This window comes from Carassius carassius, chromosome 17 (assembly GCF_963082965.1).
Source record: "Carassius carassius chromosome 17, fCarCar2.1, whole genome shotgun sequence".
Lineage (NCBI taxonomy): Eukaryota > Metazoa > Chordata > Actinopteri > Cypriniformes > Cyprinidae > Carassius > Carassius carassius.
This window is the reverse complement of record NC_081771.1, coordinates 31224651-31252289: the sequence shown is the minus strand read 5'-3', so window position 1 is coordinate 31252289 and position 27639 is coordinate 31224651. Positions and strand designations below refer to the sequence as shown.

Genomic DNA, 27639 nt, shown 5'->3' with positions numbered 1-27639 from the left:
CTATAATCCTCTATAATATTTTCCATTTTTTGGCTATAGAATATGCAATCCTGCCGTCTTTCACACTCCGGCTAACTTCAATCCCAGTAAAAGGAAACTAATTTACATCTCGCAGTTCTGGCTTTTTTTTCTCAGAATTGGGACTTTTTTCCCGCGGAAGTGTGACTTTGTTTCTCAGAATTGCGACTTTTTTCTTAGAATTTTCTGACTTTTGTTCTCTCAATTTTGACTTTATAACTCGCTATTGCGACTTTTTATCTCACAAATCGGATTTTATTTCTCAGAGCTGCGAGTTTAGGCCTACAATATATCGCGCAATTCTGACTACACTATACCATATATATATATATATATATATATATATATATATATATATATATATGGTATAGTGCATGATTATCATATTGTCCTCAAGTTCCTCAGTTTTTTCTATGTTGAATTTTCAAAATACCATCGCAATGGCATTGTGTTGTGGAAATTGTATGTTATTGACCGATCTATTGTTATTGTTCTTACCTTTAGTCATCTTTACAGTAGGCTATAACATATAGCCTATCTCAAGTGACACAAAATTGTGTGTTCACTCAGCTATTGCAAAAGTGTGTAGTAGTGGAGTATAGACCTGTGCGTGCGTGTGCGCGCGTGCGTATGCGTGTGCGCAGGACACACTTCAGCTCTTCAGGACCGTTCAGGACCCTCCTCCTCCTCTTCAACCTTTAGGGCATGAACTCTGTTTTCACTTTTCTTCGCTCACACGGAGAACCGAGCTGACAAGCGGAGCTGAGAGATACAAGACATGTTTTTTCCCGTTCCACCACAAGAGCTGTAACGACCGACGTGTGTGACAGAGTTGCGTTTATGGACATGCTTACATCGCTCCGTTTCTGTGAGGTAGGAGGAAAGTTAGCCTCTCACACACTGACACGCGCTAAACGTTCTGTTGACATTTTGTAACGGCTGTGGAGTCGGCTGTTTCTTATTACACCGCGTGTACGTTAACCGTGTGTTTTTGTAGTTCACGTAATTGAGTCGGTGGGCCGAGAGGGATTTGTGTTCGGAGGTTTAGCCAACGCGCTAACCGGATGTGTGTTACCGTTATGTAGCACACAGACACACAAGCCGAGCACTTTTCATTGATGACCAGCCTCAATCGAGTTTTGAATGGTTAAAAACGTTATTAAAAAGAAGTGTGGTTTGTTATTTGATTTCATTTGATACCAAACAAATGACCAAAAGGACTGTGGTGATGAGATTTTTGGTTTGATGTATTTGGAAATACATGATGTAATGTTACAGTGGGAGAATGTAAACAACGTGGTGTTTTATCCTTCTAGAAATAAAATAAAACATATTATATAAAGGTAACGCATTAGATTAGGTGTGTATTCATATTTATCCAGATATAGGAGTGCATGTAAGTTTTTCCTCCGTAATTTCCTAATTTGATGTCTATTGATAGTAATTATTTATTTTTTGGTATTTGGTAGGGTTAAGGGATCTGTAATATGGTCATAGAATAATCCATTAACATCAGTGCTTTATTAGTAAACAGCTTAGAGAATCAGAATCTACGTCACGCCGCGTGTTTTAGGTCACGCTCAGGAGCACAAAAAGACGAATTCCCAGAAGCTGCTTTGTAACTTGTGGAATTGTATTGTGGATTGTGGATGCTTTGCAAATTAATAGTGAGAAACCATAGACTGTATAAAAACGGGGAAACCGGGCGAAGCTAAGGCGGAGACGAAAGAAATAAAGCGATTTTCTCAGAAACCTGATTACATTTGCAATTCCAAACTATGAAAGCATGTTCAGCGCGCAACCCTTGACAAAGCTGACAAATATTACGTGATCACGAATCATCGCTTTTTGCGGTTAAATCCGGAAAGCTGTTTTCGAGTAGCCTACGGTAAGTTACTGAAACTGTACTTTTTTTTTCTTATTACAAGTTGTTTCTCGTTTCATGTGTCACAATGATCTGTTTACGTGTTATTTAGTGCTGTAACACATCCGACAGTTTTCCTCCTCAGAGTTTTTCAGTTAATGTCAGTAAATGTCAAGTTTCTGTCTGGACGAAAGTAACACTTGTTAATGTGGTGACTTTCTGGGTGTTGCAGTATTTATTAAAACATGTTTATTTCACAGTATACCAACATATATCAGGAGTTAGGGTCAGAAAGACAGACAGGGATCTGATTCAGACAGATATTTATGATATTTTTATTAAGTTTAAGTTTTATTTCATTTGAGTTATTTTAATACTTCAACAAACTAAATGGAAATGAAATCATATAAATGTAATTTATAAATGTGTGTGTGTGTGTGTGTGTGTGTGTGTGTGTATATATATATACAGGTGCACCTAAAAACATTAGAATATCATGGAAAATGTCTTTATTTTTTGTAATTTAATTAAAAAAGCAAACATATATTCTAGATTCATTGCACAAAAACTGAAATATTTCAAGAGTTTTTTGTTTTAATTCTGATGGTTAGGACTTACAGCTTAGGAAAATAAAAAAATCGGTATCTTAAAATCTATTTTGAGCACGATTAGTTTGAGTAGTTTTGAGCATAAATACTAGGTACCTCTTGGGCTATAGTTTAGAAAATGCAACCACAATTATGGGAAAGACAACTGACTTGACAGTTGTCCAGAAGACAATCATCAACACCCTCCACAAGAAGAGGAAGCCACAGAAGTTCATTTCTGAAAGGGCTGGCTGTTCACAGAGTGCTGTAGCAAAATATATTAATAGAAAGTTGACTGGAAGGAAAAAGTGTGGTAGGAAAAGGTGCACAAGCAACAGGGATGACCACAGCCTTGGGAAGATTGTCAGGAAAAGCTGATTCAAGAACTTGGGAGAGCTTCACGGGGAGTGGACTGAAGCTGGAGTCAGTGCATCAAGAGTCTCCACACTCAGACGTCTTCAGGAAAAGGGCTACAGCTGTCACATTCATAGAACCAAGCCACTCCTGAAACAGAAAAAAACATCAGAAGTATTTCATCTGGGGTAAGGAGATAAAGAACTGGACTATTGCTCAGTGGTCTACAGTCCTCTTTTCAGATGAAAGTAAATTTAGCATTTCATTTGGAAATCAATGTCTGGAGTCTGGAGGAAGGCTGGAGAGGCACAGAATTGAAAGTTTCTGAGGTCAGTGATGATTTGGGTGCCGTGACGTCTGTTGGTGTTGGTCCATTTTCTTTTATCAAGTCCAAAGTCAATGCAGCCGTCTTCCAGGAGATTTTGGAGCACTTTATGCTTCCATCTGCTGACAAGCTTTATGGAGATGCTGATTTCATTTTTCATCTGCCCACAGTGTCAAAACTACTTCCAAGTGGCTTTCTGACCATGATATTACTGTGCTTGAATGGCCAGCCAACTCACCTGAACCTCACAGGGACTGTATGGGGTATTGTGAAGAGGAAGATAAGTAACATCTGACACTACAGAGGAGCTGAAGACCGCTATCAAAGCAACCTGAGCTTCAATAACCCCTCAGCAGTGCCACAGGCTGATCACCTCCACGCCACGCCAAATTGAAGCAGTCATTTGTGCAAAAGGAGCCCCAACCAAGTATTGAGTGCATAATTAAACCTGCTTTGGAGATCTTGAATATTTGTGTTTTGTAAATCTTTTTTTGATTGATCTTTGAAAAAATATTCACATTTTGAGATACTATTTTTTTATTTTATTTTCCTAAGTCATAACCATCAGAATAAAAAAAAACTCTTGAAATATTTCAGTTTGTGTGCAATGATTCTAGAATATAAGTAAGTTTGCTTTTTTTTAATTAAATTGCAAAAAATAAAGAACTTTTCCATGATATTCTTATTTTTTGAGATGCACCTGTATATGTGTGTGGTTGTACATACTGTACACATGTAGTTGTTGTTGCTGTTTTTTTTCGGTGTTTGATTGGCTTGATTTCTTTTTGTTTTTCATTTAAATGTTACGTTTTGAAATTTTGTTGTATGCATTTGTCTTTCATATGTAATTTATTTTTATTTTTGAAATGTATATAGGTGATGTTTATAAAGTTTTAGCTTTTAGTTTTGGATCTGTTTTTAGTTATTTTACTTCTACAATTGATTGGTTCTGTTTTCCTCATTTGTAAGACGCTTTGAATGAAACAATCTGCTGAATGAGTTAATGTAAATGTAAATGTCCAGATGGATGGGATGCCAAGAACTGGATCACCTTTTCTTTGAATGCAACAACACATTGTCTATTAACCGACCTCAAGCCACCAGCATGTCCTGTTCCACCAGCTTCAATAAAACGCTTTTTATAACCACCTGCAGACAATTCTTGCCCGCTACCATTTTGAAGCAAAGCACATTTGGAATGTGGATGAAACATGTAAAATTTACAATTCATTAAAACTAAAAAGCTAGAGTGATTCGGTGGTTTAAAATACACAAGACAAATGCATTGCTATATAAAATGTATTAACAGATAGACCATAGACCTTGATAATACATACATACATACTGTAGCCTATACAGATAAATTTATATAGATATGAGGTGAGGTGAATATGTGATTATATAAAAACTACACACCTAGCTATAATAAATGCACATACAAATAAATAAAGATATAGAGATAATAAAATAATTATGTAAATAAACATGTACTGGTAACTACATACACACACGCACATCTAGGTATAAACACCTACAAATGTTCATGAAAGCTTATTAGTTTATAATAAATTTTCAGGTACCACGACAGTACAAGTGCCAGATAAAATAATCGCCACCAAGGGGAAGCACCCGGTCAGTGTCAGTGACCTCTGTGGAGAGAGGGGCATTGGTCACCATTGGCCTTGCAGTAAATGCACATGGCAGTTGCGTTCCCTGGTACTTCATCTTTCCCAGGAAGAAGTTCCAGGACCACTTTGTGAACAGTTCGGTGAGGCCAGCTCTGAAGGAGGAGCAAAAGAAGAGGATCCAGAAGAAGCATCTGTTTCAAAGAAAAGTCTCCTCACTATTGAAAACACTGCACCCACACTTCTCAGAACAAGGTTGAAGAATATCTTGTGTGTGGGGAAACATTCGACTCATCCTTGCCTAGTGAAGTCTGGGTACAGTGTCTCTTTTGCCACCTCTGGTCACATGAGCCATGCACTGAGGGTACAGAACATTATATCTGTCACAACTATGACAGTGAGTAGGCAAATACCCTTTGTTATGTTCCTGTTTGTACTGTTTATGTACCGTTTATTTGTTTGATGCCTGTAGTTAGGTTTCCACACAAATGAATTTTGGGTTTTCATGAGCTGTATGCCAAAATCATCAGTATTAAAACAATAAAAGACCTGAAATATTTCAGTTGGTGTGCAATGAATCTAAAATATATGAAAGTTTAATTTTTATCATTACATTATGGAAAGTAATTAACTTTATCACAATATGCTAATTTTTTGAGAAGGACCTGTGTATATATATATATATATACTGGTATATATATATATATATAACATTTTTTTTTTTGCAAAGATAAAGGACAAAATATTTTTGCCGTTACATATTAACAAGGTCTTAGTCAGGTATATTTAATTAAAAACAAGAGTAATAAAAAAATTCTAGCTTGTGTTGTTGTGACTTTTGACCCACCCATGTGTTACTTTCGTCTCAATAGATGGGGTCAAAAGTAACATTATACAACTTATGTTAAAAGTGAAATTATACTGAAGTCATTTTACATTTGAACATAATACCACCTGGTATCGATAGACCACGCTTGTGAGTTATGGACCACAGCGCAAAAATATATTTTGTCTAAATCTTTTAAAATTACGTTTTTCTGAAAAGTGGTACTTTATTCCTTGCTCTCCCCCATCTTAACTTGAAGGAACCAAGGTGAAGAATTTTACTATTAGAGATGCTGAACAACGATGCAAGCACTCAAATAAATGAATTAATTAAATTTAATCCATACAAAAAAATGTGGCTGGCTATCAACGTGCTGCCATGAGATAATGTTTCCATATAAGATTTTCTTCTATTTGTAGTGTGAGGGCTTACAGTTTAATGCAAACCACTGTATATAATAAATCTTCAGAGATCAATTCTTAAGACACATCCCATTTGAGTTGTTTACCATACCGAGTTTAAGTTAAGGGTTCTGTAGTGAATGCAGACATTTTATATTCTTTTATGTTTATATGATTCAAAAGGTGCAATGTATAAGTTTTTAGAATGATCTATTTACAGAAATGCAATATAATATACATAACTATGTTCAGAGGTGTATAAAGACCTAACTTAATGAGCAGTTATGTTTTAATTACCTTAGATTGAGCAATTTATATCTACATACACCGCGGGTCCCCTTACACGGAAGTCACCATCATGTTTCTACAATAGCCCTAAATTGACAAACTGCTCTACAGAGTGCGTTTCGTAGCTTTGTTGTTCTTGCGGATAAAACATTGACACATAAAGTAAATATAATTCCTTAATTTACCTTGGTAAGAAAAATATAGCTTCTGTCTTTATCAATGACAACTTTTCTTGTGTCGGCCAACGTCGCTTCACGAAAAAATGGGGGACATAACCGTTGTTTGCATTTCGCAACCGCACCGCCATATGCCACTAATATCTACACACTGCACCTTTAAGATCGCGTTAGAATAATTAACGCTTACCGTATCAACATAGTGTTAATTTAAAAGCAGAGGTATTTAATGCAGACATTGATAAGGGCTAAGACACATCCCTTCTTATTAATGTCTGCAGGAAATACTACTACTTTTTAGCTTTCTAACGCTGAAAAAAGCAAGTTTTTCACACCGGCCGTTCAAAGGGCCATTTCAAATGATGTAAAGTGAGCCTTAACCACGCCAACGCCATCTTAAGTAGAATAAAATAAACATTAAATAATATAAAATCCCTACATTTACTATGTAATCCAGTGTCTGCTGTAGCTCCCGTGACCTATATTCCCAGAATGCATTGCTGCTGTGATGACACATTCACATTCTCTAGTAGTAATAAGCAACTAGTTATTAATCAACATTTTAATCTTATCAATCTTAATATAGTATAATATATTATATTATCATATTTTATTATAATTAGGATATTTTCTGTATTTTAAAATATAATATATAATTGAATACATCTAGAATGTAGCATGCACATAGGATTGGTTCTAAATTGATAGAAGTTATTTTTTCTAACTAGGGAGGCGCTTATCTGAAACCATATAATTACTGTACCATGGTATTGCTATGGTACTTTTTTAGTAAGAGTAGTCCATTTGTGTTTATGTAATCATGATATCCGCGGTTCATACCAAAATGCGATTGCGACAAAAGTTGGTTTGTAATAATAAGGAAGAAGCTTGTTTTGATGGTGTAAATCTTGCCACATGAAGCCTGTTTTTAGATTATATAACAAAGCTTCTTAAAATAACTGATTTTATTTTATTAATATTGTAGACTGCATGGTTAAATTAGGTTGAAATAACTCAGTTGTGTGTCACCATCTTATAAACAGCTTCCAGAATATGTGCTTACGTCAACAAAATAATCTAATATCTAACTGTAGGAACTAGGGTGGCTTGGTGGAAACTGTCGTTACCCTGGCAAGTGTTTGAGTGTGCTTCATTTCACTCGCAGGCCTGTTACTGCATGTTCTGAAGGTCTAAACACATCCGCATAAAAGTAACTCATCTCTGCTGTTCCTGACCCTTGTTGAACTCATCAGTCGTCTTTCCTAACATTTTACTATTTGTTTTAATCCTTTGAAATAAATGCCAGTTTATGTTTTAATTGAAAGCCCAAACATCAGTTTATGATGAGAAAGCACCGTGATTGATCAGTGTGTTGTGCACTTTTGTGTTGTTTTCAGGTGACTCGAACCAGATGAAGCCTCGTGTGAGATGATCAGGATGAAGTCCTCACGGAGCTTCATCTTTTTTATCTGTCCCGTCATGGTAGTGATATTCCTCTATTATTCGTCTTTCAAAATGCACCTACGGAGCCCAGTCCAGAAATCTCGTGAGTATACATGTAGTAGTATATATTTTTGTTTGTCTGAGGCTGTTTTCAGAACAGATTTTTCATTTCTCTGAAAAGCGAAATGTTACAACTTTTGCTTCCCTATATCTGGTTTTCCCCCAAAGATACGTAATGCCTGAAATCAAGGCTGTTGGTTTTAGCAACCTTTCTCACTGACTGTGTCTTCCTGTTTGGCATCAGATCGCTTGGGAAGCCATGATCTTAAACTAAAACCCTGGACTATGAATGTTTGGTTTGATATAATGACCAGAGGAGGGAGCTAAGAGCCCACCGCTGTCCATGTCCACTCCCAAAAAGGGTCAGCTCTGAAGACAAAATAATATACAAAACGGTCTTTGCTGTGATGGAAGTTTGCTTCAAATTATTCCTCAAATGATTGATCAGCAAAAAGATTTATTTTTGTCTGTTCAAATATTTCATATTTCTCAAAAGCCCCTTTTAGATATGCCGCTGATAACATTTTCACTCATGCTCTCTTTCACACTACAAGTTTAAGGCTGTGTTTCACACGCGTAAAACAGCAACACCACAATCGCATGTCACAAGATAAAATTAGAAGCTGTGGTATCTGATGTTATCTCCACCTCAAAACGAATGCGCTGAATAAGGGAAATAATTCTACACTGAAAAAATTTGAGTTATGTAACTATTAGCAACAAGGTTTGAGGTCAGTAATTTATTTGTATTTATTTTATTTCAGAGCAAGTTTCTTATGCCCACCAAGGCTGCATTTTTTTATTGCAGTAAAAACAGTTTTGTGAAATATTATTGCAATTTAAAATAGCAGTTTTCAATTTAAAATGTAATTTATTCCTGGGATGCAAAGCTGAATTTTCAGCATCATAACTCCAGTCTTCAGTGTCACATGATCCTTCATTCATTATCAGCGTTGAAATCTGTTATGCTGCTTCATACTGTAGAGCATTTTTTAAAGGGGTCATATGATGCGATTTCAATTCCTCCTTTCTCTGTGGAGTGTTAGAAGCTCTTGGTGCATAAAGAAGATCTGTAAAGTTGCAAAGACTAAAGTCTCAAATCAAAAGAGATATTCTTTATCAAAGTTAAGACTCCGGTCCCAAAAACGACTTGTTAAAACACGCCCCACATCTCTACGTCACTATGTGGGGAGATTTACCAACGCCGCCCCATATGTTCACACAAAGAAAGAAGGCGTGGTTTCAGTAACTCAGTTAGTGTTGAAGCAGTCATGTCAAAGCAAAAGCACTTTATTTGGCCATCTGAAAGTAGATGCATTTAGGAATCATTAAGATTACTTACAACAGAACAGCAACACATTTTATGGACGACTGTTTGGTGAACCTTGGAGAGGAGGTCATTCTGACCTTGCTAAGACAATCTGGCGCTTCTGAATCAGCGACTGTAATTGTTATTAGTTTAAGTATTTGCTATTGACTGTTCAAATGCAGAGTTTTGAGTGTGTGTGTGTGTGTGTGAGAGAGAGAGAGAGGGGGTCACACAGTGGAGTCCGCTCTTTCAACCATGTGTACTGTAAACACATAGGAGCTTCATCACTGTGTGTGTCATGACACTTTGTTCCTCTTTCAGGCTTGAACTAATGGTAAAACTAAGGACATTATTAACAGTCTTTACATTTAATTTGAAAGATGAAGCTCCAAACAAGTGCTTGTGGTGATCGGCCAATCACAATGCACTGGGCCAGTTGGCCAATCAGAGCAGACTGCTCTTGTCAGAAGGAGGAACTTTGTAGAAAACAACTCGTTTGAGAGAGGCGGGGGGCATAGAGAACCTAAAATAATGTAGGGTCAACATATTCTATTACACCAAATAATATACAAAATAATGATCTTTACAAAAGGATCATAAGACCACTTTAAGGATTATTTGATGAATAGAAAGTTCAAAAGAGCAGCATTTATTTGAAATAGAAATCTTTTGTAATGGATTCTTGCTTCATGAAAGTATCTTTCTTTAAAAACAAATCGTACTGACACCAAACTTTTGTCGTGTATATTGTCATGAATTATAAATTGATGTGATTTTAAAAAGGACATATCTTTCATGTTTGTGATAATGAAACGATGGAAAATGAATCTGTTGTTCATTATCTGTGCTACTTATAATAAAACATTCGGTACTGATTACATGCGTAGGTGAAAATATACAGTTATTACATTAAAAAGACTAAAAATGACTGTAGTTGTAGTTGATTTAGTCGTTTAACCTTGTATGAAACATTTTATGTTTCATGTAATCATGTATGGAGTTCAGGTAACAAAGTAATGATGAAATAGTACAAGCCTCTGTGTTTTAACATATATTGTAACTGGGAATAATCTCTTTAACGAAGTCTGATCAGCATTTGTTAGTAATTTTGCTGCAGTTTTGTGCTTTTTGGCACATACAACAAACAAAAGCTTCAGGACTTTTTCTCGTTCACCACGCTCGCTCACTCTAAAATTGAACCACAAAATGCTACCATATTGCTTACTGTGTAACTAGTGTAATTCATAATCATGTAAGTGCAAGAACAGAAAATCAGCTTTTCTGTGTTCACAGTCACACAAAGACTTTTCTAGCGCTGCTGCATTTTGCACATTCCTTAAACCGAATGGTGTGGTTTCTATGAATATCCTTGGTTCCCACCAAAGTCCACCTGGCAGAAACTCTTAACTGTAAAGATGTTTGGTACAATTGACCTATCGGTAAGCCCCTCCCCTCGAATGCAGATGAGCCAATGGCAGTCGAGTATTAGTTGCACGGGGAGCAGAACTCGGACATCTGTAGGTTTCAGTGCCATGGAGAAACATCAGAAGATGCGAAGCTTGCATCAGTTTGATGATTGTGATCTGTAAACCTTCGAGTTACCCACCATATTTAGTTTAAAAACTTTTTTATATGTCCCAACATGGCATAATTAATTCCCGCCTGAATGGTGGTCCTTCTGTGTTCAAAATTGTTCAAAACCATCCTGTGACAAGGTTTTCACACTGACAGCTCTCATTGTAAGACAGTGAGCAGCTTCGTTTGTTTGTCCGAGGGAGCAACACTAACTAATGGGGGCGGGGCTTAACGATAGGTCAATTATCTGTTTTACCAGATCAGAGTCCAACAAATAAAACAGATGATCCAGTGAATTATCCCTGTTTATCAACCCTGTTTTACTGTAGTTTGTCAATCACCAACTCTGGAGGTTAAATGTGGGAACACATTCTTGATTATTATGGTTTTCCATGTTTTTCAAATAATTGCCAAATCAAAACATTTTCGGGTTTTTTTCACCCTGAAAAGTTACTCAACCTCAGGCTTTCAGTTCAGAGATGTAGATGAGTTTAGCATTGCATCACTCGCTCACTGTTGGATGCTGTGCAGTAAATGGGTGCCGTCACAATGAGAGTCCAAACAGCTGATGAAAACAACAGTTAACAAGTAATCCACAGCACTCCAGTCCATCAGTTAATGTCTTGTGAAGCCAAAAGCTGTGTGTGTGTTAAACAAATTCATTATTAAGGCATTTTTAACTCTTGCTTCTGGCTAAAATAATAATGTCAATGATACATAATAACACTTCTGGTGGAAAAAGTCCATCCACAGTTGTCTCTCACATCAAAATCCACCAACATAATAGTTTAGAGCTGTTTTGGGACATGTACGGTGCTTGATTTCTCTTCTGTTTCAGACAAAATTACTTTTTCACTGGAGGAAGCGCTATCATGGATGGGGAACTTAGTTTAAGTTAAAATTATGTTCATTGTAGATGTGTTTCTTACAAACATGCAGCTTTTCACTTCACAAGATGTTAATCGATGGACTGGAGTGGCGTGGATTATTGTGATGTTTTTATCAGCTTGTTTAGACTCTCATTCTGACGGCACCCATTCACTGCAAAGGATACACTGGTGAGCTAGTGATGGAGTGCTACATTTCTCCAAAACGGTTTTGATGAACAGGCTAACTCATCTACAAACTGTACAACCTGAGGGTGAGTAAATGTAAATGGGAGCAAATTTTTTGTGTATTTAGGTAGAAGTTTTTCAAGATCATTTTAGGTTCAATCAGTTGTTTCCGGACTTTTAACCAGCATTGCTGGTTAGTTGTTAAATCTATGCATTGCAACATTTCTCATAGTTTTTCAGGATCTGCAGATGCTGAATGTGTGGAATTTGTGCTTGTTGTCCAGTTTCTCTCATACATCTGAAAGAATGCATTGCTTTTACCTGTGTGCTGCACTCCCTGAAGGTCTGTTTGTTTGGTTTAGTTGCATTATGAGTGTTGATCTGCTAACCAGTGTATCAGATGTTGAGTGAAGTCACAGCCTTGTTTTGCTCTCATCGCAGTAGTACGGATGCTGCAGTTCAACACTGTTTACTGACACTAAAAGCATCCAATCTCACTCAAACAGAGGTATGCTGAACTCACACTCTTGTGTTTCAGAGGCTGATTTGGATAGGCTTCTCTCCGCGGGACGAGTAGTAGCCACAGGTAGAGGTTTACCGTATTCTGATTCTACTGTAATGTTGGGATATTCATCCGCATAATTTCATTATAAATGGAGATCAGTGTTGAAAGCAGTTGTGCTGCTTCGTGTTTTTGTGGAAACTGTTATACGTTTTTCGCAGGATTCTTTGATGAATGGAAAGAAATCTTATGTAACATAATAAATTGTACGTGTAACAAAGCAGGTTTGAGAGAGATGCTTGTTTTCTCAAGCATCCTAGTTCAACACTGTTCAAAATACAAGAAGTTTAAATGAATATACAAAAATAATGAAATCACTAAATTGCACATTTGGTCTCCCAACATTAATTGAAGCTTCTCCATTGCATTTCTAGTATTTAAGCAGAATTCTTTCCCTGCACATTCAGTACAAAGACATCTGTCGTGCGTCTAGCTGACGAAATGATGAAGTTAATAAAGATTTATATTTTTATGCTTTGCAGATTTTTTTCCAAGTCAAGCACTGGTTAAAACTCTTCTGAACACTCGTAAAAGTCCTAAACCTGAAATGATATAGATGCTGTACTAAACACTGGTCTATTAATATGGAGTAAATAGCAGTCCAATCCTCCCTGTATTAAAATCTAGATTACATTAATGATACTACTGCTACTACTAATAATAGCGTTGATATAAGTATAATATATGTACTGATAATGATACTGACTTATAAATGATTAAAACTGTAACAAATTTATTTTCTGGCAAGATGCAACTTAAGGTCTGTCAATAATATCTGTGACCTGCAAATAGTTTTTTAATCATTTATAAAAACAAATGCATTTACAGTAAAGCACGTGTAAATGTTTAAATCATGCAGATATTCCTCTATTTCAAAGGCGTAGCAGCATGTGACAGATGTTGTCAGTAGAGCTTTAAGCTGCATTTGGCCCAGAATATTTCTTGAGTTAGTCAGTGATAACAGGTGTCAGGTAGCTGACAGAAGCACTGTGATCTTTGTAAGTGATTTCTGCTGTTTCTAACACCTGCTGCAGCTTCTGCGACTTCTAATGCAACATCACTGCTACCAGCCGCACTAATGCAGCGCCCAGAACACACGTCTGTACCGGCCTCAGCCTCCCCAGAGCTCTCCTGTCTGCCTTCCCTTCTTTCATTCCTTCCTTCCCTTCTTTCTTTCTGTTCTGTTTGTTCATTTGTTGGTTCTATCATTCGTTCACTCGTTTTAGTTTTGTTGTCTTATTTTTTTAAATTTGTTCTCTTTTTCTTTCATTCTTTGTTTCTTTAGTTTTTTTGTTTCTTTAATTAGTTTTTTCTTTCATTTGTTTGTTTGTTTGCTGGTTTGTTCTTTTTGTTCTTTTTTAGTTTGTTCTGTTCTTTCTTTCTATCGATCTTTCTTTCTTTCCTGTTTGTTTGTTTATTAGTTATCTTTTTCTCATATTTGTTTGTTTTTCTTTTGTCTGTTTGTTCTTTCATTCATTTCTTTTTCATTTGTTCTTTTTTTCTTTAATTCTTTTTCGTTCTGTCATTTTTGTTCATTTGTTTTAAAGTAGTGCTTTGTTGCTTTTTTTAGTTTGTTCTTTTCTTTCTAATGTTGTTTCTTTCACTTTTCCTTTTTTCACTGGATTCTTCTTTCTTTCTTCTTTTTTTCTCTTTCTATCTTTCTTTCTATCTTTATTTCTTTCTTTTTCTTTCTTTCTTTCTTTCTTTCTTTCTTTCTTTCTTTCTCATGTTATTAAGCATTCAGCTTATTTTACCAAAAATATGTCTTGACCTACTTTTAAGGGTTCTTTCTTTGAATGTTTATCAGTTTTGGTTTGTCAGGAAGTAACAGATCTCTCTAATATCCTTCTGTGTTAAACATGTAACCACATCACTGTTATAAAATAGGACTTCATGGGTTCTAAAACTTTATTACCAGGTTTAGTAAACTGTGCAGTCTAATGTTGCCTGGCACTTAGAACAATAAACATCATATTTAATCTTAATTCATTTTAACAGCTTGCATTCCTATGCGTGTTTTTGTCATCCTTGTCAATCTTTAGTAAAATACTCTTCTATGTTTTATAGCTAAGCTACATAATTAACTTGCTTAACTGTGCTAGTCATATCCCTTTTTTCCACTTTCTTATTTTATTTTATTCTTACAATCAGTATTTCATGTCCATATTGCAACTGTACATAGTTCCATCTAAAGTTTGTGAAATGTTTGGCCAATCACGTGCAAATCCTTGACTAATGCATTGCAAGCACACATTCCTCATGTAGTTAGCGACAGGTAATTAAAACACATTCATCAATCCCATCAAGATTCCTTTAAAATAATTCAGTAAAGTGAGAAAGCTATGCATACTTTGTGTAATCGCTTGTACTCTGCAGTGTTTTTCTTTTCTTTTTTTCTTCTTTTTTTTTGCATAGACTATATTTCAGTGTTTTACTTCCTGGCTGTTCAGAGTCAATGCTGGTAGCCATTGAAGGGCATTTTACTGAATATCCATATTCAGTTTTGTTTAGTTTACTGTTTTTGTGCTACTGATGGTCAAATATATACTGCCCATGTTGTTCTATACACAGTAATCAGCCTCTCTCATTTCCCTCTGTATAACTATAACTATAATAATAATATATTTCTTTGTAACCTGCACTCTCAACAATGGATATACTTTCCTGCTGAAATATTTCCATCCCTTCCTGTTGACACAGTGGTGATAACACACTGCATCTCTCTCTCTCTTCTTTCTCTTTTAGGAACATAAACTCTGTTGATTTCTTGTATTTCTTCTCTCTTTAGAATACGACAAGCAGGGATTCCTTACCGAGCCTGACAGAAAACTGTAAGTAATGCATTATCATCCATGAGCATGAGTTTCTGTTTCAAAACCTAGAGATGCCTACATAGGCAGCATTTCAATATGCATTCATCACTGCACTGAAGGTTAGTACAATTATGCTGCTTTCTAAAATACCTTAGGCACATTTTAGGTTGCATTTTGCAACAAGTCTGCTGAAAAAAATTTGGGGGGGGGGGGGGGGGGGGGTTATACAAGCCTCTGTGTTTTAACGTATACAGCAGAACTGGGAATAATCTATTTCTATATACAAGTTACTCTAATATCTAATATTTTTAACTATTGACAAAAATAGTTCGGTCTAATTCAAATGGACTACTTCTCCCAACATTTTATACTCTGTTGAAGTCGAATCTTTTTTCATTTCTGTTTGTGTGACACACAGAATTGTTGTCAATGTTCCAAACCATTTGATTTCATTTGGGATGTTGCCTCCGAAGGCAGCTGGCTATGTAGGGCAAGACCGCTCACTAGGTTTCGTAACAGAATTTCAGAGTGTGCATGTATGTGTTGAGTTCACTTTGGCCTGTACTATCCAGCAATTTGTCTCTCTTTATAACTCGGCTTGTTGTTTATTTGAGCTTTACTTTGGAAGGATAATTAATGGCGCCCTAAAACATTTCTAATGAATGATCTCTTGGCTCTCACCCAGCCCTGTCTGATTTAACAATCCTGATTTTGTCTGTATGGGAGGTCCGTTTACCCGAAGTAAAACATGGCTCGACCTCTCTTATTACCATTAACGGCCACCTGTATAAATGGCACTGTCAACAGGTCATCTTTATATGTCCAGCACTCACAGTATTGATGTAAACTTACTAGAAAGTTTCCATTTGCCGGCCTGTGAATTAGTGGGTTTATACTGGCGCTTATATAAAATAAACTACTCCTCACACAAGTTGTCATCTCATTGAGCAGCCTTGTACATCATTGTACATCCTCTGGGCACCGAGAGCTTGACACAGCTGCTTTCCACCTCTCTCCAGACCCCAAAGCATTTAGTAAGATACAGAGCTCTATTTTAGGCATGTTAATCTGCTTGAGAATGAAGGAACTTCCATAATCAATCAAATTTAAATCAGTATGGTCTGGGGCATTTTAAAATACTCCACAGGTTTATTAAGAAGTAATTAGGATAATTCTTCGAACTTGTGGCCATGGTTCAAACAAAACCTGTATTGTTCATGTTTTATATTTCACAAAATGACTTGCTTTTGATTACAATAATTTAAGGTTAATTTTAATGGTATACCACTGTTGACAAATTTGGGGTCAGTACGATTTTTCATCTTTTTGAGAAGAAACGGCTACATGTATTTGATCATAAGATCAACTGTTTTCTGTATGATTATATTGTAAAATGTAATGTGTTCCTGTGCTTTTCTACACCTGTGATTACTCCACTATAGGACACTACTGAAAAGGATCTTCTTCTGTCTTTGGTTCACAGGCCTCTGGAGCTGCAGTATAAATTTGATAATCTCAGTAAAAGCGAGTGTAAACCGGGTTATGCAGAGGCCAAGATGACTTCAATCTATCCAAAGTAAGCTGATCTCATCGTGCATTTGGAAATACTGGAAGTTCAAAATTTCATATTTGTAAATGTGCATGCAGACACGCATCTCATTTTGCTGCTGTTTAATATAATTGAGATTTAGATGAATAACATTCTCATTAAGACCAGGAAAATGAAAGTGCAAAGACTTTACAAGATCACAAAGAGAAATTACAAGAGTTCTTTATCGGTTCTGTACAAGCATCGCTGGTCATTGCTGGTAACTGTTGCAGATACATCAGCTTGACCAGATGAAATCATCTTGAAACTGTCTTATTACTGCTCACCAGCAATGCTATTTTTAACTAGTTTTAACAAGCTTTTTTTTTTAACAAGCACATTTAATAATTTTTCAGGAGTGAGAACATACAGTAGAAAGGATTGAGAACAGTTTTGTTGGCTACCTAAGACTTGACCTTCTTCTTTGTAGAATGGTTCATAACTTCGTGTGTGTTGTATAGTTTGTCTTAAACCCATTACACAGTGAGGATGCAATGCACTTGAGAGGAGCATAGAAAGACATTTCCTTTTCTTTTAAATAATTCAGTGTCTGAGAAGATTCCCCACCGTGAATGCTCTTTATCCCTTATGTGTTGATTTAAGGCATGTTTCAGAAATGTGTCCACAGAGCGCCTCAGACTGGCATCAGAAATGATGCAGATCTTTTTTTGGGTCTGTTGTGCTCCTCTGGGCTCCCAGTGCGTGAGAAACCCATGCTTCTGCTTCACACGACTGACACGCAAAGCTTTCCTTTAGCCACAAGACTTGAGCCTGTGCCTGAGCCTCTGTGATTAACATAAACCAGTTTTTGGATCTAATCAATTCTTCTAATATCTGAATCCTTTTAAAATCACACGTTTTAATATTTTTCTTAATTCTTCACTGTGGGATGAATGCATACCTTTGAGTGTGTGTTGAGTTTATTTGTTTTCTGGTTCTTGGTTCAGGTCAAAACACACTCAGAATTCAAAATACATAGTTTTCAATTTGTGACATTGTTTTCATGGCAGCTAAGCACATTTTCTTTAATGTGTCCGGACAGTTTAACCTTTTTTTGTAATTCTCATTAAATTATGATACTGTAATTATAACAAAATTGTTTAAAAATCATATATACTGTATAAAATCACAAATGTCACAATGCAAAAACACGTCTCCAATTTTATATATATATATATATATATATATATATATATATATATATATATATATATATAAATATTAGATGCTTCAAGAACCTACCTGCAATCTACCTAAAAATCAATGCACAAGTGCACCTGGGCAAAAGCTGCTTTAATTGTCACACCAAGAGTTCAAGTGCAAAATTATTAAGGCATTTAACGCACTTGCCCCGCTCCAGACCTACGTGGCTCATCTGACATTTCATACAGTCAACTGATGAAAAATATGACACAGGGAAACAACTCACTGCGTGATGGAGCCTAGAGAACGTAGTTAGAATGTCCCTAAAATATCTTCAGGGAAAAATCTCCAGGTTGAGATTGTCTAATATTTACATCATATAGTTAAGTAATATCACATGAGCAACAGGCTAAGTGCAATATCACACGAGTGCAAATGTGATACTGATCTTAAACAACAGTTCAGTAAGAAAGAAGTTAATATTGTGTTATTTTAGACGCAAAGTTGTTTGTTTTTCTCAGTTTTACCAACGAAAATATAAAGACAAAGCAGAACTGTTTATCTCTGAGCAACACACAGCTGTATTTCACTTCTGAATGCACGTTTTGAACGAATTGGGTGAACCATTTGGCAATTTGAGCCATTGGCCATAAGCACGTTGGATTTGAATCGATCAGACCGATCAGTCTGATGGTGATGACCAGCTTCAAGTCGAACAAGCCGAATGATTCAGTGAACCATTCATAAAGAAGCATTTACTTCGTTCCTAAATAACTCAGCCATTTGAAACAATCAGCCAATCAAATGAGTAAACAAATTACTTGATGACTTGATCGTTAAGACATTTACCACCACCTACTGGCAGTTTTAGTTTCTTATTTAGAGTATCATTTCATTAAAGAAATAATTTAATATTTCCATAGTAATAATAATAAAATTAATAAAATATATTATTAAAGGTATAGTTCACCCACCCAAAAATGACAATTCTTTCATCATTTACTCACCCTCGTGGTCCAAAAGAGTATAGGTAATACATTTTATACAATATAAAAAAACTACAATTTTCAATGTCTGTTTAATGGTTTACACAACAGTGACTCTAAATTATCTTTTGGGAGTAATTTCTCAGCCAAGTTTGATTAGGTTAATTTATCACCACATCATGTAATTAATTAGCCTGAGAATAATAATAATTTTAGAAGAAAATTTTAGACAGCACAGAGGCTTTTGCATCTGAACTCTTCAGATATAATTATATAAAATTATTACATTTAATTATATAATTAAATTTTTTTCGTAATTTACTGTAATGGCTTCAAAAATTATCCACCATTCATATCAAAGTTTGTTGTCATTTACTTATGTCCTTTTAAACCTGTATGACAGACTTTCTTCAGTGAATGATAATTAAAGAAGATTTTTTTTATTTATTTAGTATATACAATGAAAAAATTCCAACATTCTTCAAAATACTTTCTCCTAAAGAAAAGAAAAAAAAAGTCTTCACATTTTTTATTATTATTAATTATTTTATTTATTAATACATTTTTGGTTCATGCAATTGAAGTCAATAGTAAACAAAACATTTTGATGGATAACATTCTTTAAAATCGCTTCTTTTTTGGTGGAACAAAGTCACACAGGTTTGAAACGACATGAGGGTGTGTAATGATAACATTATTGTGTTTTTTGGGTGAACTATCCCTTTAAACGATCCTGCTCTGTTTGTCTAGACGTGGAGGATTGTAGATTCAGAAGTAAACACCCACTGCTGTGATTGGTGAATAGATGTGTATGTTTGGCTGCTGACATCTCTCACAGATGGACGTTGCTGTGATTTAGGTCAAAAACACATAAATACTCACTACATGTCATATGATGTGTTTAGCAGTCAAAGGAATAGTGACCACGTAAAGAAAACAGTTTCTCACACTTAGGTTACAACATTGTTACATACAATACAGTCGCACAGCATCGTCTTTTAGTTTCAGTCTCTTTGAAAATGTGACGAATGTGCCCGTTTTGTAATCCGCGATAAAATGAAGTGGACAAGGGACCAAGCTCTTACTGATGCATTCTGGATCTTTATTAAAAATAAAATTCATCCACTTTTTCCTTACGTTGTGTTCAGAAGTAAGGTAATTCAAAGCATGTCTTTCCACAGCTTGGTTCTGCACAGCATCTTGTTGTCCTCAGAGCCATCTTTATCGTTCGGTTTCTGCGTAGACCTGCGTGTTTGCCTCTCATAATAACTGCATGCACAGATCGGTGGGCGGGGCTAAACAGACAGTGATGCTGAGGTGTTGATGATCTTCTGTGGAGGCGGTGCTTATACACACTATTACATCATAGAGCAGAACATTCCACAAGCCACAGCTTTTGGCAGATTGCCTTCAATATAAGCTGTTTTTAGACTGTTTTTAGATAAAGTTTTGAGGGTGTTTTTATAGTACAACCTCTTATATGTCAAAAGATCAAGGGAATTTTGGTTTCTCAGTTCATGACCTCTTTAAATAGAGCTAAGCTGTGTAAAAATGAGACTCAGGGCCAGATCACATGATGCTGAACCTTTCTGGTGTAAGTGGAGTCAGATGGGAATATTAAATAGACCATGACATCTACAGTGTTTGTTGAGACACTAAACCTACAACATTTAGTTAGCCATGTAATTAGCACTTGACACGCGTTGTTGAACATGATCCAGGAACCTGTTTACAGCCTGACCACTGCTCTGGAAATAAAAGCAAAAATTCAAGAATCAAGATGTGCTTACAGCACACGTGAGTCATAAATGCATCCTGTATATACAGCCACGGTTTTGTAGCTCAAAAGACTTTTAAGTTCTTTTTAACTCATTTGAACCGTTTAAATGAGTCAATATTTAACATGGGTCAAAGACGAAAGGGGTTTTCAAGCAACAAAAAATTATTAAAGTGTAATACAGCTTTAAGGTTGATTTGTTTGTTTGTTTTTCATGCATTAGAATTTGTCCTATTTATTTATTTTCTGAGCATCAATAATGATGACTATCATACATTTTTAACATGATTTATATTAGACACTCACTGAAATGTCATTCAGTGCAACAATAGTTCATATACCAATAAATCTGGTCAAGCATATTTAGATGAATAATTACATGGCATTTAGTCTTAAGTGTCAATTTTTTGAAATTGAGAACTATACATAATGTGAAAGCTGAATACATTTTCCATTGATGTATGGTTTATTAGGATCTGACAATATTTGACTGAGATACAACTATTTGAAAATCTGGAATCTGAGGGTGCAAAAAATCTAAATACTGAGCAAATCACCTTTAAAGTTGTCCAAATGAAGTTCTTAGCAATGCATATCACTAATTAAAAATTAAGTTTTGATATATTTATGCTAGGAAATGTACAAAATATCTTCACGGAGCATGATCTTTAATTAATATCCTAATTATTTTTTTGCATAAAAGAAAAATCAATAATTTTGCCCAATACAATGTTGTTATGGCTATCGCTAAAATTATACCCCAGAGACTTAAGACTGGTTTTGTCCAGGGTCACATATAGACACACACACATATAATATATATATGTACATGTGTTTGTGTGTGTTACACTGAATGAAGATAAAACAGGATTTCACCCATATTTTGACATTTTATGTCATTTGAAACACTAAGTAGACACTTTACTTGCATTTAATATGTTTTCTGTGTATATAAAATCACTTTTATTAAAATGATTTGATGCAGACACCAAAATAGGATGCCACATCTTTGACCCACATATAGTCAAATATAAAATAAATCTGTTTGGCAGCACAGATTAGTTGACTTTGTGAGAATCTGACGAGTTTGAGTTCCTATTGCTGTCTCTGATTTTCAAGTGCAGTTTCAGTAATTTAATAACTTTTGAAACTGTTTTTGGCAACAATCTCTAAGAAGCACCTGCTGAAACTTTCTGAAAAGCTTCATCTCAACATTTTCTCTGGCCCTTTTAAAATTGGTCTCCTTATGAAATAAATATCCGATTATAGTATAGGACTTGCGTATGCTGTAATTCTAGTAATTATGAAGGGTTCACATACTTTTCTCACAAGTGTACGTGTTTGGAGGTTGAAGGCAGTGAGAAACGCGGGAGTGTGTGTCACCTTCACTTACAGTGTTGAGATGTGAGGAAGCGCAGAGTCGTGGTTGTGGTCGTGGGAATCAGATACACTGGAGCACCTGTGTCATTAGTGCATTACTCCAGGGCTCGGACAGCTGCGTACAGCATGACAGAAGTGTTCAGGTGTTGTGTCAGCCAGTCAGATGTTCGGGGTAGTTTGTGATGTGGTTAGTTGTGTCAGGTGCACGCTGGGTGGAGGATGTTGACAGAAATCAAGGCGGTTCTCCTTGAAATACAGCTTAAGTTGTATTTGTGGACAGTATGGGAGAGTTTTTCCACTGGCACTGTTAATGATTGTTTGCATAACATGGTTGGTTTGGTGCTACATAGCATTAAACAAAGTACTCAAGACCTATTATAATCTGTTGGTCACATGATGCAGTTTCTCATCTATTCCTTTTTATTCTCTCTTCTTGTTTTTCATAGGAAAGAAATTTGGAGAGTAACTAAAAGTAACTTCAAATTTCACAGCGTTCATGATTGTAGCTATTTTAAAGTAGAGTAGCTTTTCTAGTTGCATGGTTTTTCCAGGAAGTAGTGGTAAGATTTAAAATATATATATATATTTTAGATAATTTACATTTTCAGTTAAGCACATGTTCTGTGATGCATCTTGACATTAAGCTACTCTCTCATCAAGCTACAATACAGTAATTCTTTCAGTTTTTTTTTTTAATGATTATTTTCTTATTTACAGTTATTTTAATTCCTAGTTTTCATTTTACGTAATGTCACAATGCACAAACAAATGTTTAACAATAAATAAATGTTTTATATAAAAATACATTTCCTATTTGTAATAATTTATAATTAAGCAAATAAAAAAATATATAAAAAAATATTTTGTTAATAAATAATAATGATAAATTCTGCCAAGAAATATAGTTGATTAGTATAAATACTTTAACTCTAGATTATTTTCAGTCATCAAGCAGAATTTTCGTGGAATTTTCATGTTGCTACCCAATGTCATCAGAGCAAAAATAATCAATGAATCTAGTTATATGACTTGCAGACATTCTGATACCGAGTGTAATGGCACTTTAACTAGTGTCATATTGCTATGTAGCTTTGGAAGATCAAATTCATCTTAGTGAATCGATTTATTCAGATGATTCATTTAAATGGAAAAACTGTTCCTTGATTGCTAAATCATTTGTTCAGTCGGGTCCGGTCAGTTTCTTTTCTTTTTAACGTCTTTCCTATAAATATAAAACCTGTCATCATTCACCATCACATTTGCAAAGCCTAATTAAATGTAGGCCATTTCAAGTGCACACTGCCTTCTATCCATAAAAAAAAAAGCAATAGCATTTCAGATAAGAATTTTTGGTGGAAAAATTATGTGCATTTTTGTGCCAAAAATATTCTGATTTCAAAAATAAATTGTCATCCCACAGTTATATATTTAAAAAACAGTTTTATTGAAGTTGGATTGTAGTCGAATGTCTGTAAGTGAGCAGCTTGTAGCTTGGTGATCTCGGCTCCTTATAAGTCTGTCTGCTTGTTTTGAGGAAAGGTCAAGTTTAGGCCTTAGACATTCCAGTGCTCATCTCTTACAAACTGATAAACACACCGGTAGCCAGTGGGATTATGGGTAATGCGAACCTCATAATCCTTTCCAATATTCCAGCGTTTTTGATATTGCACCGGTTATCAGAGTATCGCTCCCCTTTTCTCATGCAGGCTGTGGAGTGATTGTAGCGTGCTTGTTTTAACTTGTTTTCTCTTTGTCTATTATTTATTATTTTAGGTTTGCAAAACCTGCCCCCATGTTCCTCGATCCAAGTTTCAAGCGGCTATCAAAGATCAACACTTACGTGCCTCCGTTTGGAGTAAGAACACAAGGTATTTTTCTTTTTTTAGTTGTTTTGCATCGAGATGTGAAAAAAGACAATATAGATGAACTGAATATACGGTATGTAATATAGTTAGATATAGTGCAACATTCACTTTTTGTTGCCAGCCCTCGCTCAGTCCAGTGATTTTTGTCCTCTTGGTATTTAAATGTTTATTAACAACAATCATAACTCACACACTTGGTTCAGACGGGCCTAGTTCTCCCTGAGGAGGTCAAGTAAATTAGTGTTTCGCAAGAAGTGCTTTGTAATTTCAAATGCCTGTGTTTTTCTCACACAAGCGCTGTACAAATCACAAAGGAAATCCCAATCTGTTGTTCAGTCAGCGGTCCTCAGAGGAATCTACTGCCGGTCGGATACGAATCCATTTGTATTTTCACAATTCTCCTCACAAATATTTTCCCACAAATATTACAAATTTTCAGGCATCCATGATTATATGAAAGTAAGTCATGTTGTACTTCATCATGGGTCCATTACTAAAGCAAAAAGTGCATCCTAAGAATTTTATTTTCTATTATATTATACACTACTGGTCAAATGTTTGGAGTTAAGATTTTTAAATAATTTTGAAAGAGTGCATTTATTTATTCATAGTCATTTAAAACGCTAAATTATGAAATATTACAATTTTAAATAACTTTTAATAAAAAAAATGAATACAAAGTTAAAGAGATCAGCATGTATTTAAAAAAATAATCTTTTGAAACATTATAAATGTCTTTACAGTCACTTTTAATCAATTTGATGCTTCCTTGCTGAAGTAAAGTGTTCATTTCTGTTCACACTTTATTTTAAGGTCCAGTTCTCACAATTAACAAACTATTAACTACAACTTTTGCCTCAAACTCCTAATTTTCTGCATATTATATAAATACTCATTAAAGTAGTTGTTAAGTTTAGATATTGGGTAGGATTAAGGATGTAGAATATGTTTATCCAGAATATGTGCTTTTAAAGTATTAATAAACAGCCAATATGTTATTAATGGGCATGCTATTAAACAGTGAGAATTGAGTCTCTATACTAAATTGTTACCTAATTTATTTTTTTTAATTCTTAATTACCCCAAACTTTTGAATGGTGAGGTATCATGGCTTCTGCAATAAAAGCATAAGAGACTTGTTTCTAAAACATTAAGGCTAGCAGCAAACACCAAGAAATATGTGGATACACCAGTGTTTTCGCAAAGATTATACACTTGACTTACAGATGAGGAAAAAATATATATATTAGGTAGATGTTAAACTAATTAACCCGTCAGCAAGGGCTCCTGCAGGTAAAGTGAAAGCCATTTCCTCGTGGCCTTTGTTCAGTCAGGTTTTCAATGGTTCTTTCATCCAGTGTGCTTTCAGACATTTAAACCAGAAACATGAGGCATTTCTCCTTTCCACTCACCTTCATTCATGTCTGCCCTGGAGGCTTTGGGTGTAATTTCCTTCCAGCCTGATTAAATCACAAATGTGCATGTTAAGTGATGAGTTCTGCTCTGACTCCGTTTAGCTGCTTTGGCAGATGCTGTGGGACATTAAGAGCACAGCTGTCGGCATCTCTGCATCCATCCCGCTGATGTTTCTCAAACACTGGTACTTGAATTACATGTCTGTGTGGGAATTACTGCTGTCTAATGTGCTCTAATGTGATGTTGAGATGAAAAGCACTTGAAATGCTGCTCATGCTTTTAAACAGAGCCCTACCCTATGGATTCAACTTTTCATGCTGCAGACATGAATGATGCCTTAAATAGTGTGGCATGTTGAGAAAAGGAGTCATACATCTATTCCAAGTAATCTGGATCACATTGTTTAGCAGGCAGACTTTAAAAAGGACCAAAAGTATTTACGTATGAATCCTGTTCTGTTATCTTTAGCATAAAGAGCCTTTTCTCCAGTGGAATGTATTACTAAAAATAGCATGGTGCATAAGATAAAGGGTGTTCTAAACTTAGGCTTTTTCCTAATTCTTAAGTGTGTTTGAAGCTGTGATGTAGGTTTTTTCCCAGGAGGCTACAGCATTGTTGGCAGCATGTAAGGGGGCTGCTTTAGAAATGTCCCTTATCCAAAAAAAAAAAAAAATTGCTGAAAATTTGCTCAACCTCATGCCTAAAATGCTAATGGGTTTGTTGTTGGTTCATTGGAACAGATTTGAAGAAATCTAGCATTCCATCAGTTGCTCAGCAATGGATCCTCTGCAGTGAATGGGTGCCGTCAGAATGAGAGTCCAAACATCTGATAAAAACATCAAAGTAATCCACACCAAACACCAGTGTTTGTTAGAAATATTTTAAACCGTCTTCCATTTCCCTAAACTGTGTTTGATCTGTGCATATTTCTCTCCTGAATCAGAAAATACAGGTCCTTCTCAAAAAATTAGCATATTGTGATAGAGTTCATTATTTTCCATAATGTAATGATAAAAATTAAACTTACATTTATTTTAGATTCATTGCACACCAACTGAAATATTTCAGGTCTTTTATTGTTTTAATACTGATGATTTTGGCATACAGCTCATGAAAACCCAAAATGCCTGTCTCAAAAAATTAGCATATTTCATCCGACCAATAAAAGAAAAGTGTTTTTAATACAAAAAAAAGTCAACCTTCAAATAATTATGTTCAGTTATGCACTCAATACTTGGTCGGGAGTCCTTTTGCAGAAATGACTGCTTCAATGCGGCGTGGCATGGAGGCAATCAGCCTGTGGCACTGCTGAGGTGTTATGGAGGCCCAGGATGCTTCGATAGCGGCCTTAAGCTCATCCAGAGTGTTGGGTCTGGCCTCTCTCAACTTTCTCTTCACAATTTCCCACAGATTCTCTATGGGGTTCAGGTCAGGAGAGTTGGCAGGCCAATTGAGCACAGTAATACCATGGTCAGTAAACCATTTACCAGTGGTTTTGGCACTGTGAGCAGGTGCCAGGTCGTGCTGAAAAACGAAATCTTCATCTCCATAAAGCTTTTCAGCAGATGGAAGCATGAAGTGCTCCAAAATCTCCTGATAACTAGCTGCATTGACCCTGCCCTTGATAAAACACAGTGGACCAACACCAGCAGCTGACATGGCACCCCAGACCATGACTGACTGTTGGGTACTTGACACTGGACTTCAGGTATTTTGGCATTTCCTTCTCCCCAGTCTTCCTCCAGACTCTGGCACCTTGATTTCCGAATGACATGCAAAATTTGTCCAAAAGTCCAGTGCTGCTTCTCTGTAGCCCAGGTCAGGTGCTTCTGCCGCTGTTTCTGGTTCAAAAGTGGCTTGACCTGGGGAATGCGGCACCTGTAGCCCATTTCCTGCACACGCCTGTGCACGGTGGCTCTGGATGTTTCTACTCCAGACTCAGTCCACTGCTTCCGCAGGTCCCCCAAGGTCTGGAATCAGTCCTTCTCCACAATCTTCCTCAGGGTCCGGTCACCTCTTCTCGTTGTGCAGCGTTTTTTGCCACACTTTTTCCTTCCCACAGACTTCCCACTGAGGTGGCTTGATACAGCACTCTGGGAACAGCCTGTTCGTTCAGAAATTTCTTTCTGTGTCTTACCCTCTCGCTTGAGGGTGTCAATGATGGCCTTCTGGTCAGCAGTCTTACCCATGATTGCGGTTTTGA

The 27639-nt window shown here is 35.9% G+C and overlaps 1 protein-coding gene across 2 annotated transcripts in view; it reads left to right on the top strand.

Moving 5' to 3' along the window:
* The first annotated feature begins 693 nt into the window (after positions 1-693).
* LOC132090937 (CMP-N-acetylneuraminate-beta-1,4-galactoside alpha-2,3-sialyltransferase-like) overlaps positions 694-27639 on the top strand; it is a 43764-nt gene continuing 16818 nt past the window's right edge. The window contains exons 1-6 of one of the 2 annotated variants that reach the window (XM_059497703.1): positions 694-891; positions 7862-8010; positions 12445-12492; positions 15257-15299; positions 16765-16857; positions 23929-24023. In XM_059497703.1, coding sequence (XP_059353686.1) covers positions 7893-8010; positions 12445-12492; positions 15257-15299; positions 16765-16857; positions 23929-24023 — 397 coding nt within the window. In that variant the 5' untranslated portion in view covers positions 694-891; positions 7862-7892. The remainder of the gene's footprint in view (positions 892-7861; positions 8011-12444; positions 12493-15256; positions 15300-16764; positions 16858-23928; positions 24024-27639) is intronic. The other variant, XM_059497704.1, reaches the window with a different exon arrangement.